Here is a 16443-nt window from a genome sequence, read left to right on the forward strand (position 1 = left end):
GTAAAATTACAACATAGCATTTAAGATTTTATAACAGAGATTAATTAAAACAGAGACACAGAAAACCTAAAAAATAAGAATGTTTTTTGAACCAACGGTATATGATTCTCGTGTTAGTCTTGAGCGCCACCTTGTGGCCACAAATAAATATCACTCCGAGTTTTTACAAAAAAGGCAGAAAACTTGATTTGATGATTATTATAAAATGGCCGAAAGTGACCAATAACATATCTTTTCAGATCCTTAGAATTTAATGATTTTTTCTTATTCCAAAGTATGAAGTTCATACTGACATCAATCAACATCCAACTTTCCTTTAAGAAAGGTATTTATTATATTTTACTGCCAGACTAATTGCTTTCTGATTGTATCTAAACTCTCTGTCTTTTTAAATAAAAGGAGCAACTTTAATGCAATTGACCCTTCTCAGTTTGTAAAAGCATAAAAGCTGTTTAAGCATATAAATGAATATATGTTAATGTACATCACACTTAAACAGATGTAAAAACATTACTTTGGCTCTGTGAAAACCTAACTGAAGTCATTTTTGATAAATAAAATTTATATCTTCCATACTGACCAAGATCATGTCATAGATTGAAATCAATGTGAAATAAATGACTAAAGTCAAACTTTGATTAAACTTTGGTCTGGTTTTCACAGACAATGTCACATATTTGCTTGTGTTCTCAACAAAAAATCAAAAGTTTATGATGCTTTTGTTGGAGAATAAAAAAAAAAACATTACAAAGAGTCTACAAAGCAACAGTTGCTACTTCCTGTGTGTTTGTCACATGTGATTTCAGAATTAACATAAAATCAATCAATCTGTTCTAAGCTGTTTGTTGTCATTGTTTCGCTAACTTACATTGACCATGTCGTCTCTACTTCTAGAACTCCACATAAGATACATTAATCACAAGTACTGTCTTACACTGATGCTCCAGTACGTAAACATACAATAGTAAACTTTAAGAAAGCGAGAACAGAAGCCTTGTGTGAGCACGAGCAGCACACTGGGCTGACGTCACGCCAACCCCCGCGAGCGCCGCGAGAGCTATGTGTTGGAATGCGTGAGTCTCGCGCACTTCCTCGATCGACTTAAAAGAGTTTGGAAATAACTTTGCGCAAATCCTCTTTTTACAACATTATCGTCGAACAGCGGGTGAACGCAGTTGGTGAGTTTGCGGGCTTGCTTTCACGGGATCTTGGGGTGTGGTTTTGTGTTGCTTTTTGAGTGCACGGGCCTGACTAAGTTAGAGTTGTAGTGAAAATGGAGGGTGAGGCGCTGTCCAGGGCTGATCTGAGCTCGTGCATTTCAGTATGGGGAGAGATCAGATCAGGACCACGGCTAACACACAGTTAGACACTTACTATGACCAAAACTTCACACAAAAGTGCGCATAAACAGCACAAAAATAAAATAAATAAGACTTTTTTGATTATTCATATTGCTTTCAAATGTTAACTTTGTGGGGTTGTCGTGTGGCGTTTGTGTTGTTGCGTGCAGTTTCCGGAAAGCAGTTTTTAGCTTTAAGACGCTTTGTAACTTTTTACGGCTTGTTTAAGGAAAAATTAAAAAGTTTTCCCCAGATGTATTTTGGCTTATATTGTTTAAAGTAAACAATATCTTGTGTGTTAATTTTAGTCTTTTTTTTTTCGGAAATCACCCAGATTTTTTTGTAAGGCGATTTACATATTTCTTTTGAATTTCTTTGTGTTAAACTCGACATCTTTCTTAAAACACGTATTTTAATTAAACTTACGTGTGTATTTTAATAAATAACGTTAGAATGAAGTCAGATAAGCGCAGCTCGCTTTACTTAGATGGCTTGCGTTTGGAGCTGTCCAACAAGGTCAAAGTTTTTTCAGTCCCTTTGACAACTTTGATTTAACAAAATCGCTCTCGCGTTTCACACAAAGTTTGTTTTGACCTTTTACAACAAATGCTTAATGCTTTATGAATAAAACGTGTTAATCTTAACACACTGTACTGTTTAACAGCGCTAGTTTTCTCCTCGTCTGTGTAGTTTCTTCTTCCTCCACTCACAGGCTGAAGTTGGTGCTGTTTTAAAATGGCCGAACACATTTCTGAGCACACAAAACTCAGGCCATGCATTGCTTTTTGACTTACCTATACTTGTTTACTTGTTAGTGTAACGTTAAGCTTTATTTCAAGAGAGTTGTTTTATTTTCTTACTGCGAACAAAACACAATAAATATATTTTTTTTTATAATTTTGTACTGTAAAATGTTTATAGATTGTTGTTGTCTTTTTAAGTTGTTGTTTACATATATTATACGGAAATAATATAATTTTAAACAATAATTAAGGAAATAGTGTTAATTAGAATAGCAAAAATCCTCACCTGAATTTTATAGTTTTATTTAGTTTACTTTTTCTGAAATAGACACTTAAATATTTAGTGCCAAGTTAACTTTGTTTTCAATGCTCAGAAAATACTGGTCTATATAGGCAAATGTGGGATTAAATAATTACAGATTTGGTATTATTTTCTTCAGTTTTTTCAAATGGTTATATTTTTCATAATTGGTACAATTATAATATTTTTTGTAAAAAGTATGTTGTATAGCAAAAATTCTTAATTGTCTGTTGTCTGAGTCAATTCTGTTACTGTCAAACTCAGTTACCAAGGTAGAGTAACAGTGTTGACTGTATGTAACAGAACTGACAGTCGTGGTTATGGTTATATTTTTCATAATTGGTAATTACAGGACACAACAATAATCTTTTCTGTAAAAAGTATGTTGTATAGTAGGGCTGGGTATCAATTTAGAGGTTCCAGATTGATCCGATTTCGATTCACAAGCTATCAAATGTATTTCGATTCTCGGTTCAATTTTTGATTTCAGTTCTCGGGTCACTTTTTATACTCGATTCTCTATTCAACTCAATGAATATAGATTTAATACAAATACTATATTAATAAAAAAGAACAGTGAACAGAAGTTTACAAGTGGGTAATTAATTAAAAAAATTAAAGCCACAACACTATCGTCGTCATCTTGCTTGCAAAATCTAAAATGCTTCCATACCTTTTTATGTGAAGATGGCATCAACGTCGATGAAGCTGAAACCGCCATTTTAAGCACTGAATGAATGAATGACAGGCTCACCCTTCGCTCCTTGGTAACATCGCGCAAGGCAAAAAAAGAGGGTGATATCTAGTGGAGAAGACTAGTAATTAGATTAACGTTAATCTTAGGTTCAATGTTTGCGGAAATAAATATGAAAGAAAAAATCGATTCAGCTCTTTGAGAAGACCACGTAACATGGCGGCAGCAGGCATAGTGATATTACGCACTGCCTGAAAATAGTCCCCTGCTATTGAAAGTAACCAAGGGGACTATTTTCAGGCACTGCGTAATATCACTACGCCTGCTGCAGCCATGTTACGGCAGCAAAGTCCTTGATTATCACGCCAGAATGAGAGTAAAGTTCCTAGCCATATCTGCCTAGAAAATCACAACTTTTATTTTTCTGTCGGTCTTAGTACATGATGTAACTACAGAAGATTCAAGTTTTAAATAGTAAAAATATCAAACTCTTTGGTTATTTTTTAGCGTGGTGCTATGCTAATGGTCTAATCAGATTCAATGGATTGTGCTAAGCTATGCTAAAAGTGCTAGCACCAGACCCGGAGATCAGCTGAATGGATTCCAAAACGGTAAAAATCAAATGTTTAACTCTAGGGGAGATGGAAAATGGCCATATTTTCAAAAAGAGTGAAATGTCCCTTTAAAGCGGTTTCGCTTAGTGACTTCATAAAAGTATTGTATAATTAATGTGCTTGAGAATAAAATTTAATTCAGACTTTTCTACATTTTATTGCATATGAACATATAAAAACAAAAGAGTTATAGCCATGCATTATACATAAATGTCATCAGTGTACAAATGTAAATGATTTACATAATCCAAACAAAAAAAACAAATCACATAAAAATACCCCCCCATAAAAAAATTGGTGCAGTTTAACTCATTTCAACTAATTTCAAATTTGCAAATAATATTTAAATGTTTAATAGTAACCCTGAAATGACATGAGTTCAAAATGTAAAAAAAAAAAACTGGCTAATACACTGGTTAAAAGGCATCATAGCGATCTGTTATATTTCATCTATTAAGTTTTGGATGCACATATCTAAATCTTTCAAATTAAAGAGAATGGGGTATACACAGAAATTGGTCATCATGTGACATCTGGGGGACCTCTTTATCTTTACTCAATCACAGAAACTCATTATCTGGGAAAGTGATTTAAGTGATTTAATCAGTCAACCACATACAAGTCACATGACAGAGCAGCTATTTGTTGTGTTTCAACTTTCACCATCAGATGATCTTTCCTAAAACACATTATAGGATATTATTATAAACAAAATAAAATGCGCATACAAATTTTAATTGGAATTTAGAGTTTTAGGATGGGCTTTACTAAAACAACTGTCTCTGTTTGTATTTCAGCTGGTTGAGCATGTCTGCTCAAACAATCTATCCATCTACAGCTGGCATCTTCATGCCGACTGTTGGCATTCCCCTGCCAGAGATGAATCACGATCTTCCCGAGCTGCCCCGAAACGATGTGGTCGCCCCTCAGCTAGTCATGCTTGCTAATGTGGTGTTATCATCGGAAACATCTGCCTCCGACTGCAATGCCGAAGAAAAGCAAATGTTTGAACTCATAACTGTTGGAAGCAACTACTCTGATAGCGAAGAAGAGGGTGTCGTCAGATACAGCCTTGACAACTTGCAGATGTCCGAGGGCAGTTACACCGAACAGGCCACTCGGGTCGAACCAGAGGTGACAGAAATAGTGCTGGATCATGGTGAGATGGAGCGGGCAAAGGACCTCTCTGAAAAAAACTCGTCGGAATCTCCACCAGTGGAAAAGCGTAAGCACAGTTCGGTCGCCGTCTATGAGCCCACTAAAAAGAAGAAGCCCTTCTTTTGTAAACCCTGTCAGTTCCAGGCTGAAAACGAGAAGGACTTCATTCTTCATATTGGCGAGCACAGCGCTAATAAAATTATTGCGGAAAACAGGACGGGCGATTCAGACGACAACCTGGCCAGTGAATCGGGACAACCTCACACACAGAACCCAGAAAACAGCGAAAGTCAGGCTAACTTCAAAGGTGTGATACGCTGCGAGCGCTGCGGGTACAACACCAATCGCTACGACCATTATGTGGCTCATCTCAAGCATCATACCAAAGAGGGCGAAGGTCAGAGAGTGTTTAAGTGCACCATTTGCACCTACAGCACCATCAGTCAATACCACTGGAAAAAACATCTGAGGAATCACTTTCCCAGCAAGCTTTTCACTTGCAACCAGTGCTCTTATTTTTCTGATCGCAAAAATAACTACATACAGCACATCAGGACCCACACTGGTATGTCTGAAATTAATTTCTATAAATTATGGTTTGTTCACCCCAAAAAAATGCAAATTCTTTAAATCATTTACTCTCTTTTGACTCAGAACTGTATGGTTTTCTTTCCTGAATGGTGCAAATAAGAATAACGACCCATTGCTTGATAATTAATTTTGTGCTCCAAGTAAGGGATAATAATTTATTGGCAGCTAGTTGTTATCGCAAAATAAGCCCCGATAGTGTGTATCACACCGAAAGGGCTTTTTTTCGCAATAACAACCGGCTGCCTGTACATTATCCGGCTCAGTACACCGCTATTAACCTCATAAAATAGGTAAATAGCCTTAAAAATTCATTTGAAATATTTTATTTGCTCATTTTTAATGAATACAGATCTTGCGTGAGGAAAACATGTTTACTTTCGGTTCTAAGATGAGAAAAGATGTTCAAATGTTCCAAACATACTATTTAGTTTAATAATTTGTAAATATAATAAATCAAAATGATTTGCAGAATCAGGGTTACCATGTGTTATTAGTTTTAAATGGTAGTTATCCAAAAAAAATCATTTGAATGTCGCGACCGGCCAATCAGAATCTAGCATTTTTGAGAGCCGTGTAATAAACGGGGAATAAAGTCCTGCAGGTTTGGGAGTTCAAAAGTATGACGTTAAATGATGGCATAGTAGGGTGATTCTCACGAAAACTTGGTTTTAAAAATGTCAAGCATGAAAATGTAAAAATTGCTTAAATTTACTTTTTTCCCACCAGACATTGAAAAACAAAGTCTGGAGTAAATGGGAACATTAATTTAAACACTTTTACTTATCATTTAACACTTTTTGTAACATAATTTAAAAAATGAGTCCTAAAAAATCTCATTACCGCAACAGTAAGAAAACATCAACACTGACATAATTTCAAAATGACATGACAAACCTGAAAGAACATAATTTGGAGATTCTGCACATGCATTTAAAATCAAAGTATTATGCTTCTATTAATTAAATTAACATTTAATAAGCATCTGTTGCGGTAATGATAATCAAAATGTCGTGTAAGCATTCTGACAAGACAATATTTCAAATTAACTGTAAAAAAATGATCTTACCTGGTAGCCATCTTGAAGTAACTGGTCCATGTTCACTCAAAATCAAACTTTATTAAAATTCTGTATGTGTGCTTAAACTGTTCTCAAAAAGTGTTGCGGAGGATGAGAACATCAGGCATGGACACATCATTTTCCTAATTTTTCTTCATTATTATTATACATGAATATTCAGTAAATATTTTTTCTGTCATCTAAAGTAGTCTAGCAAAACATGCATTTATTTTTTTTCTAAATATTTTTGTGTTAATTTGATTAAATTACAACATAACGCATGTTCAAACACAGCCGGACACATTGCGGTAATGAGAATTTCAGCAGAAAATTAGATAAAATTGACAAATTATAAATTCTTATGTTGAAATCACACATTGTGCAAGGTAGAACACAGTATTGTGTTAATTCTGATGCTTTTTAATATTACTATATTACACATTTTATAGCTAAAATCATTAGTGCCGTGGTGTTTCAATGGTTTCGTGAGAATCACCCAGTATTTGAAGAGCTCAGATGCAAAAGCAGCTAAACATCACCTCCGTCAAAAAAATAGAGAATTATATTAACCGAATGCCTTCGGTACCTATTATGCTTTTATCAAATACTTTCGCTTCAAATCTGCTTAATCCCAAATCAGGCCATTCAGAAATACCGGTATGATGGCAAAATCCTTTAAACGGCACAAAGAAATTGCATGAGCATATGAATAGCATGAACGACGGCACTTGTACATCGGATTTTAGTTGCTGAGCTGCAAGAGTTTTTAACCAGTTAAAGAAGGTTTATCATATAGGATATTGACCTTTTTTTACCTTTATTTAGAAAGCACAGTAAAGCATGATGGGAGACTTATAAAAGTGGAGATTTTTGCCTAAAAAGCCAACATGCACTTAAGGGGCGTGCACACCAAAGCATTTAAACACGGTTGAAAACACCAGACGGACGCCGACAAAACCCAACAGCTGCTGGCATTTTTGAAAAGTGTAGTGCTTCCATTGGAAACAATTGAAAACATACACAGGCCGCTAGCGTAAACGTCTTGATGTGCACATCCTTTTAGAGGATTTTGCAGTCAAATTTATTAAATGCAAATTAAATAACTAAAATTGCATTTGTAAATAATGCATTTTATTAACTTACTTAAAACCTTTTCATTGCCATTTAAGTAAAATTACTAAACCCAAACATAAGAGTCTGATAACAAATCCTCATTTACAAGAAAATATATATATATATATATAATTTTGGTTTACATTTCATTTTTCAGGTGAACGTCCTTTCCAGTGCATATACTGTGATTACTCCAGTTCACAAAAAACTCACCTTACTAGACACATGAGAACCCATTCAGGTGAGTGTATGAAGTATTTTTATGGAGTTTGAGGAAAATGTGTAATGCATGGTTTGATTTAAACTGTTGTGCATTAGCTACATCAACTTGATGTTTCTCTTTCTTGTTGCACTCCATGGAGCCAGATGGCTTTGGATAAAATGGTACACGGTTTGTGATATATGATGTGAATTAGAATGTGAATCTGTATTGTGATGTGTCCACCCGTCTTTTATCTGTCTCCCCGCATGAGATTTGCATCTGTGTTCCTCTCAAAATGTTGATATAAAAGATTCATTGTTCAGCCTTGACCTTCTCCTTATGGTCTTTTTACAATAGGTGAGAGGCCTTTCAAATGTGACAGCTGCAGTTACCTGGCAGCCAACCAACACGAAGTGACCCGCCATGCCAGACAGGTCCACAATGGACCCAAGCCCTTAAGCTGCCCTTACTGCCAGTACAAGACGGCGGACCGCAGCAACTTTAAAAAACACGTTGAGCTTCACGTCAACCCTCGCCAGTTTCTTTGCCCGGTGTGCAAGTATGCCGCATCCAAGAAGTGCAACCTGCAGTACCACATCAAGTCCAGACACCCGGGATGCTCTGAAATTTCTATGGACGTGTCAAAGGTCAGGCTGCGTGCCAAAAGGGCCGACGGTGATGACCCACCGGAGAATGATGGCGATAATCTTGTGACGGATCAGGTTGAGGAAAGGGAAAACGGGGAAAAGCAAGCAGGAGAATTGGATGACATTGAATCAGGGCCCATCAACCTCTCCATTAAGAAACACAGTAAACCCACCTCTGCTTCAGAACCTGAACTGACAGACCAGACTTCGAAGAAAAACCCTGATGTGATCGGTAAAGAAAAATCTGTAAAGCCAATCCAGCAACCTACTGAGAAAAAGTTGAAAATTGATGGGAAAGAGAAAAAAGTTAAAAAGGTTAAAGGTAAGACTTCTGGAAAAGTTATGGACATTGTGACCACACAACCAGAGGAATGCACAGACAAACACGACAGTAAAAAGGAGAAAGAGATAAAAAAGGTTGAGAAGTCCTCTAAATCTTTGGGGAAGGTTACAAAGGGTCATCCCAAGAAAGACAAGTCATTAAAGGAGGCTGCAAACGAAGCAACTGCAAAACATCAAACTGTTGTGGCAGAGGGCCAAAGGTTAGATTTGGACAAAGAAAGAGTGGAGAAAGACCACCAAGATAAGCAAAAAGAAAAAGAGGAAAGAAAGAAGCTGGAGAAAGAAAACAGATCGCTAAACGAGACGGTGATAAACGATACTGCAAAGGATTGCAGAAAACCTCAAACGAAGAAACCATGTAAGAAGCAGACAAAATCAGCAAAGGCCAACAATGAAAAAGAGTCAAGGAATAAACCATCAAAAAGAAAAGCAGATGCTATGAATGTACCAGAGATGGAGACGTCAGAACCGAACTGTCCTTCCAAGGGGGTCAAGCGCAAGAAGAAAGATTCCACCAAGTCATCTGCAACGTCATGTGCCTCCCTAACCAATCGCACCATACCTGAGGTTCTCAAGGCCATGAAGAGCAAAAGCAAAAATGATACAACAAGTGCAGACAAACCCAACGTATCTGTTGTGGAACCCAGGAAGACTTGTGCCAATGTCGTTGAGTACCCAGAGAAGTCAACCACCGCACAAACTGAAAAAGCGCCTACTACAGAACCGCCCAAGGTGCTTGATGGATCACACCAGCAGATACCTACAACAGTGCCCTGCCCAGAAGAGAAAATCTGCACGACCAGTTCTGTTGAGCAAGAACCTACACACCAAACTCCAGAGCCAGAATTGCCTAAAGAAATGGAGGACACGACCTCAGCTGAACCTCAAAATGAAATTTCAGAGGTTGACAGTGGAAGTGAGATGCCTTCACCTACTGACAGCGAAACTTCCCCAGGCTTCAGCCAACAGCAGCCCGGTTTTAGCCCAACTCTTGAACTTCCTGGTCCGCCTGGTCACAAATCCACCGATGCGGAAGATGATGAGGGTATCCATATTAACGATGGGGGGAGTGACATCAGCGACTGTGCCTCTGAAGGAAGCTATGATTCTGGCCTTAACGGATTAGCTGCCGCCACAGAAGGTGGAGAAAAACTTCCAGAGACTCCTACGGAGGAGCTTCCATCTTCCAGCAAACTTGCCAGTCACACGTGTATCTTCTGTGACCGTACGTTCTCCATGGAGATGGACTACCGGCGCCACCTGAACCGCCATCTAGTAAATGTGTATTACTTGGAGGGGCCGGCTCAGGGTGACAAGTAAGGGCTGATCTTCTTTGGACAATCTCTTGTGTCCATGGCTAGTTTTCAGTGTTTAGCTTGACACGACATTAATTCGATATATGATCTTTATTGATTTCATATCACAGTATTCATTCATTTACTGTTTCAAATCTACAAAAGAAACGCATGAATCTTTACGTAGTGACAAATACTCTGTCAAAATGAACATCACCATTTATTGTCACACTACTTGGAAGCAACAAAACAGAGGGCTATTCAGCAAGGAAGCATCCATCTCAGCAAAGATCTGATCTTAGCCAGACCCAGGTGGTCCATTGCTGAATAGGCCTGATGATAAAAGGCCTTTCACGGTCTTTGTGCTGTTCCACTTGAGTGAAGCAGCTCCATCACTGGTCAGCAAGAGACAAAATATGCGTTTAAAGCTTGCTAATGTCATTGTTTCCTTTTTTGAGAGCACTTGACAACTAGAACTTAGAAGAACTTTATTGTCATTGTTGACGCACAACGAAAATAACCATTTCATTTGCAGGCCTTTTCTCTTATTGTAAATTTGCTTTTAAAGGTTTTTCATTTGCAATTTGTCTATAAGACAGCATTTCCCCAGTTTGTAGATTTATTTCTCTCGTAGGTTTCGGATACAATTTAAACATTTTATGCTAAATCCAAAGATGGTTGCTTTTGTTAATAAACTGTACATATTTTTATTTCCTTTTTTGCTCTTCAAAGCCTCAGACAATCAAATTGAGCTTTTTTTTTGGTTTCTTGCATATTTAGATCTCTTTTATCTTACTTCAGATGGAAGAGGCTTGTCTTTCCCTCCTTTCTCGACCATGCAACATTCCCTTTCACAGAATAAACAACCCATTCTCATTAAATGCGTAATCGTGCAATACATACGCCAAATTCCAATTTTGCATGCATATGATACCCCACTCCTTTCCATTAACTTAATATGGTGCATCTTTTTGTGTCATTTTATGTTTTCTGTTTTTTAAACCATTGTCGCTTGGGTTTGGCGTTAGAATTGGTATTTGCTTTAGGATGTCATTTAGTATATAGTTTTCTCCATTTTTTTATTTATCTTTTTAAAAAATAGTTCTAACCCCAAACTCAAGCGACAATGGTAAAAAAAGAGAAACCAATACATAAAACGCCACAAAAAAAAACAGTATTAAGTGAACAGGAAGGACTGGCGCAGCACGCAAAATTGGAATTTGATGTATGTATTGCACGATTTTCACGCTACATGCTATTTGTATGCAAATTATTATCTGCATCAATGTGTTACATGTTATTTGTCCAAAATTGATCAAATAATAAGTGCTTTCAACCTATGTCGGTTAGTATCTCCCATGTTAAATGTATAAAGATCTCCCATGTAAACACTGTAAGAGTAATTTGCCTGTAGTTCATTAAGTGCAATATTGGATTTTGTATGTTGCCAAAGCAAGACGTAGTTACAGGGTTGTAGGAGCAGAATCATAGGCTTCAGATAGACAGGTACCCTTGTAAAACTGCACTCTTGAACGGTTTGATACTTTATCACTGTACAATTTTTCTTGTCAATTTTGTGTTTATTTTTTTATTCTAGTACACGAGTCATTTTCATGTCACTTTATTCAAGCGTGTGACTGTCATTTTCATTTGTCATGTTAGGAAGTCAAATTATATTAGATAAAATGAACCTTAATGTGGTCCCTTGATTCAATTGGGTAATGATTATATTTGACTTTTTATAGGAATCTGTGTTTATTATGACCTGTACTATTTAGATTAAAAAAATAAAATTATTGCCACCAGTTTTCTGTTCTTTATATTTTTGCATATAAAATAAGCATACAAATCTGGCAAATTTATAACCAATATACACATTTAAGTTGAGCAGTATAAAAATACATTATACGGTGTTTGCAGTATACAAGCATTATTCAGTACATTGTTAAATCATACTCGATTTCTTATAAGTTTCCACACTCTTAAAAATAAAGGTGCTTGATGATGCCAGAGAAGAACTATTTTTTGGCTGAATGGTTCCATAAGAACCTTTAACATCTGAAGAACCTTTCACAAAAGTTTCTTCACATTCATGGTTCTTTAAATTATAAAAATGTATAAAAGAAATGGTTATTTAAAGGGATAGTTCACCCAAAGTAATCTTTTTTTGTGTTCAGCAAAGCAAATAAACATGAGAGTAAATTAAAAAACTTTAAACCAAAATTATTAAGTGAAGAACCTTTTTAGCACCTTTTTTTTTTAAGAGCGCAAGCATTTGGCCGTTGTGCTTTCAATGTTTCCTTTTTTTTGTTCTAACTTTGAGTCTTTCAGCTGCTCTTGCAGAAAGGCCAGTGTCCACCAGCGCCTGTGGTTTTTTGTTCTTGTAGGCAGGAGTCTTTTTGATTCGTTCTCCTTTCAGATTGATGATGTGGGGCAGTAAAGGCGGGGTGCGCAGACACAGTCCTGCCTCGTCAGGGGCGTGAGCTCTCAGTAACAGATGATCTCCTTCTGCTGCAGTCACAGCAACCCAACCTGAAAGACATGACATGAATCATAAACTGGGACTCACATTATAACATTCAATAGGAGATTTTTAATATAGTGTAAGCTTTCATAATGGGGGATGTGTAATTTGGTCTAAACTATAAAGTTCAGAAGACTTGATATAAACACGAAAAATGACAATAAGATGTTAATACTATAGGGAATGACACATTACGTTCACAAATCATGTTATTTTTTGTTTATCATTGTAGTGTTTGTATTACCAACCAAATAACTGTTAGTCCAGAAAGGTAGCATCATATGCTTAAAATAATTTTTGAGATACAATTATCTATTTGGCAGACACTTGTATCCTTGCAATGCATTTTTTTTTAAATTTTAATCAGTATGTGTGCTCCCTGAAAATCACACCCACATCACATTGCTCTACCAACTGAGGGCTACAGGTGTTTATTGAAAAACACCGGAAACCACGCTAGCATGTTACCTGCTGATGAAAGTTTGATATCAGTAATGGCTGTGTTGCAGCCCTGCCCCTGGAGTTCAAAGTCTTGAGCAATAAGCGGTGGAAATTCCTTCATGCGCTCCTTGCCACCTGATGGGACCTGGCCAAAATAAAAAATTTGCATCAATACATTTATCCAAAACACACAGTTATGTAAATTTGCATTTGCTTGATTACTAATGGAAAACTTTAAAGGAATATTGCACCCTGTGAGAAATGAAAATAATCCCATATTTCTACCTCAAACCATTCTAGGTGTATATTACCTTCTTTTAGGTACACACGGTCAGAGTTATATCATATAATATCCTGACTCTTTATTAGCTTTATAATGACATTGGATATAGTGCCCCATTTTAAAGCTCCAAAAATGTATCATCCATCAAAAACTATATTTAAATGTTTTCTTAAAAAACTGCTTTATTTAAGACAACATTTAATAACTGTAATGATTATTTTTTTGATGGATGGATGCACTTTATGGAGCTTTAAAAATGGGGCACTATCCAATGCCATTATAAAGCCGAAAAGAGTCAGGATATTATTGAATATAACTGCAATTGTGTGCCTGCCTAGCATGGCTTAAGGGTGAGTAAAATGTGCAATAAATTATTTTAAGGTGAACCATCCCTTTAATTAAAATCTGAAGTAAAGACTTTGACCAGTGTTATATTTCCAGGATCTATGACCTCATCTGTGTGCTTTGTTTAAACGTACCGCAAGAAGAATATTCCCAGCATGTTTCTGGTAGATTTCGTCAGCTTTATCCAAACTTGTGATGTGAACCGGGACTCGAGACGATGCCACAACTGTTAACCAGCATGAGTTTTTCCCCTAATGAAAATTATGAAACATTAAAACACATGATGTATCTCTTCTGAAGTAAATACAGTAAACAAAACTTTACTATAAAGTTAAGCCGTCTCTTACCTCCAAATAATCGATGCGTGCCAAAGCTCCCAAAAATAAGACCATACCAGGCTTTAAGATAAATGTTCTTGAAGTAATGGCCTGAGTAGGTACCACCAACTTCACCTCTTGGTCATTTAACAGATTGAGAACCTGTATATAAAGTGACATTTTTGTGAAGCACAGTTATTATTATTACAAATAAAATGTGTACCTGAATTTTACATTGAAATAGAATAAAAAATTATTTAATAAGGATCCTCACATCACGTTCTTTCATGATTCCCGGGGTGTCGTAGAACCAATGAGCATCTTTAATTTCATTATAGGTGAATTCTGTGTCTGTGTGGGAATCCACGGACACAAACTTTTTATTGTCCTCTTCTGGATCTTCACCAAAGCTCAGACTGTCAGGATCAAACTCCACAAGAGTTTTCTTATGAGACTGATCCGATCGGAACGTCCTCCCGATGTGACCTAAAAATAAAACGGGATTATAAAAGTGTCCCCTTAAACCTATTTAAATGAATTCATATTCATTTATTTTGTCTTGTAAGTATTTTAAAAATGAATTGGTTCTTACATGAAGACCTTCTCGCGAACATTGTCTGTTTTCTGTCCAATCCTTTTAATGAAAGGATCAAAGGGCCAAAAATGAAACAAAACTTACCGACCAAGTATCCCTGCTTGCTAAACTGTTTGATTCTCTTTAGTTCCAGAGGGTTCATGTCTTCCTCTGTCAGAAGAGACGTCTGTTTAAGTCTCTCCGCCCTTTTCAGCATACGATAGGGGGTCGGGTTAATGATGGGGAACTTCAGCAGGTTTAATGTTGTTCCTAGATTCGGAGGAAAGAGGGGTTTGTGTTTTTAACAATTTAAGTAAATGTGACAGCAATGTCATACATTTGCAGAGGTTCATTTTGAGAAGTTACAATACAGTCATAAATGGCCAATTTCCTTTAAATGTCTCACCAGGCCATGGAGATATAGTAGCTTTATGGATGACATCCGAAGCTCTGGATTTGCAATAATCAGACTCTAGCAGCGTATTGAACAATGTGGATTTCCCAGCATTAGCAGTGCCAACCAAATAAACATCACCCTTATACTTCCAGGTGGACTGTAGTGTGGAAATAAGGTTTTCTATTCCATATCCGGTTTTGGCACTAATAAGATGGATGTTTTTAGGATCTTTGTTTGGAATACCCATGCTGGCACAGTAGGCCGCCAGCTGACGTTTGATGCGCTGCAGATAATTCTCTGCATCTCCAGGCAGCAGGTCGATTTTATTCCCTAAAATCACAATGTGCTTATTAGTCCCAACAAGCTCTGGAAGATCTGGGATGATGGAGTCTGGAACATCCAGAAGATCCACTATCAACAGGACTAAAGCCGTCTCAGATTTAATTCTCCGCACTATAGCTTTGTACTCCTCTTTGGACATGGTGACGTTCAAAGCCTTCTGGTGGTGGTTGATCAAGTAGCAACGCTGGCATATGGCCTTCTTCAGTTTATTTTCTTCTGCAAGAACTTTGAACTTCTCGCTTGGCAAGTAACCTGGGATGTCAGGGTCAGTGCAGTGCATGAGTGCACCGCATCCAGAGCAACACGTGTCACTGACTGGCATCTCCACATCAGGGCTCCCATAGATCTTCTGTTGCTTTTTAACTCTCTTTGATTTAGTTTGTACCTCCATAGGAAAGCCTTCATCGTGAAACTCAATACACGAGTCTTCCTTCACTGTAGGCTCTTTAAAATGACTTAGCTGTACTTCCAGTCCTCTAAGCTTGTCAGTGTTCGTCTTTTTATGCACTTTTGCTTCTGCGGTGGGTTTGTGTATATGAAGATGATTGGGTTGTTCATCATGTTCATTGCCCACTTGTTCAGCAAAGTCCAGAAACATAAAATCCTCTTCTTTCTGTGGTTGCACTAATGTGTACAGATCCTTATCCTGGCGCTGATCAGTGCTGTAACATCTCAAATGTAAAACCCCACACCTGGATGATCTGTAACTCGTATGAGATTGTTCAGTAAATGACCGCAGAAGCATCTCCATCGCTTGACATCTTGACAGCTGCAGTCTCGACACCAGGCTGTGTTTTAAACACGCACGAGAGTAAAATTTAAATACCGGTGATCCTAAAAACTTGTACATTATTACAGCAATGACAGTATATGTTTTCTGAATAATTTCATGTCTACAGTCACTTCAACCTTGAAAGACAACGAATCCACGTGAGTGAGAAAACAGAACGCCGCTCGCCGTACAATCAAAACGTCACCGGAAGTCAATATTTTAGTCTGTTCAAATAAAATACTATTTAAAAAATTTAAATTTTAATATTTTTATTTTAATATTTTTAATGATTCTGCTGGATTGTTAATTAAAAAATATACATAATAAAGCACATATAAATAAATATATACC

At 36.9% G+C, this 16443-nt stretch overlaps 2 protein-coding genes across 2 annotated transcripts; one reads left to right on the plus strand and one right to left on the minus strand.

Annotated features, from left to right (window-relative positions):
* The first annotated feature begins 1033 nt into the window (after positions 1-1033).
* rest (RE1-silencing transcription factor) lies at positions 1034-11915 on the plus strand. Its single transcript, XM_065263841.2, has 4 exons — positions 1034-1178; positions 4490-5415; positions 7769-7852; positions 8171-11915. Exons 2-4 carry the CDS (start codon positions 4500-4502, stop codon positions 10120-10122), a joined length of 2952 nt encoding a protein of 983 aa, XP_065119913.2. The 5' UTR covers positions 1034-1178; positions 4490-4499; the 3' UTR covers positions 10123-11915.
* Positions 11916-11928: 13 nt separating this feature from the next.
* Positions 11929-16286, minus strand: noa1 (nitric oxide associated 1). Its single transcript, XM_065242040.2, has 7 exons — positions 14988-16286; positions 14687-14851; positions 14282-14493; positions 14038-14169; positions 13825-13941; positions 13090-13207; positions 11929-12629 (listed from the first exon to the last, which is right to left on the minus strand). The coding sequence occupies exons 1-7, from the start codon at positions 16168-16170 to the stop codon at positions 12388-12390; spliced, it is 2169 nt and encodes a 722-aa protein (XP_065098112.1). The 5' UTR covers positions 16171-16286; the 3' UTR covers positions 11929-12387.
* Between the last annotated feature and the right edge of the window lie 157 nt (positions 16287-16443).

The sequence above is a fragment of the Paramisgurnus dabryanus genome, chromosome 16 (genome assembly GCF_030506205.2).
Source record: "Paramisgurnus dabryanus chromosome 16, PD_genome_1.1, whole genome shotgun sequence".
In the NCBI taxonomy this organism is placed as follows: Eukaryota; Metazoa; Chordata; class Actinopteri; order Cypriniformes; family Cobitidae; genus Paramisgurnus; species Paramisgurnus dabryanus.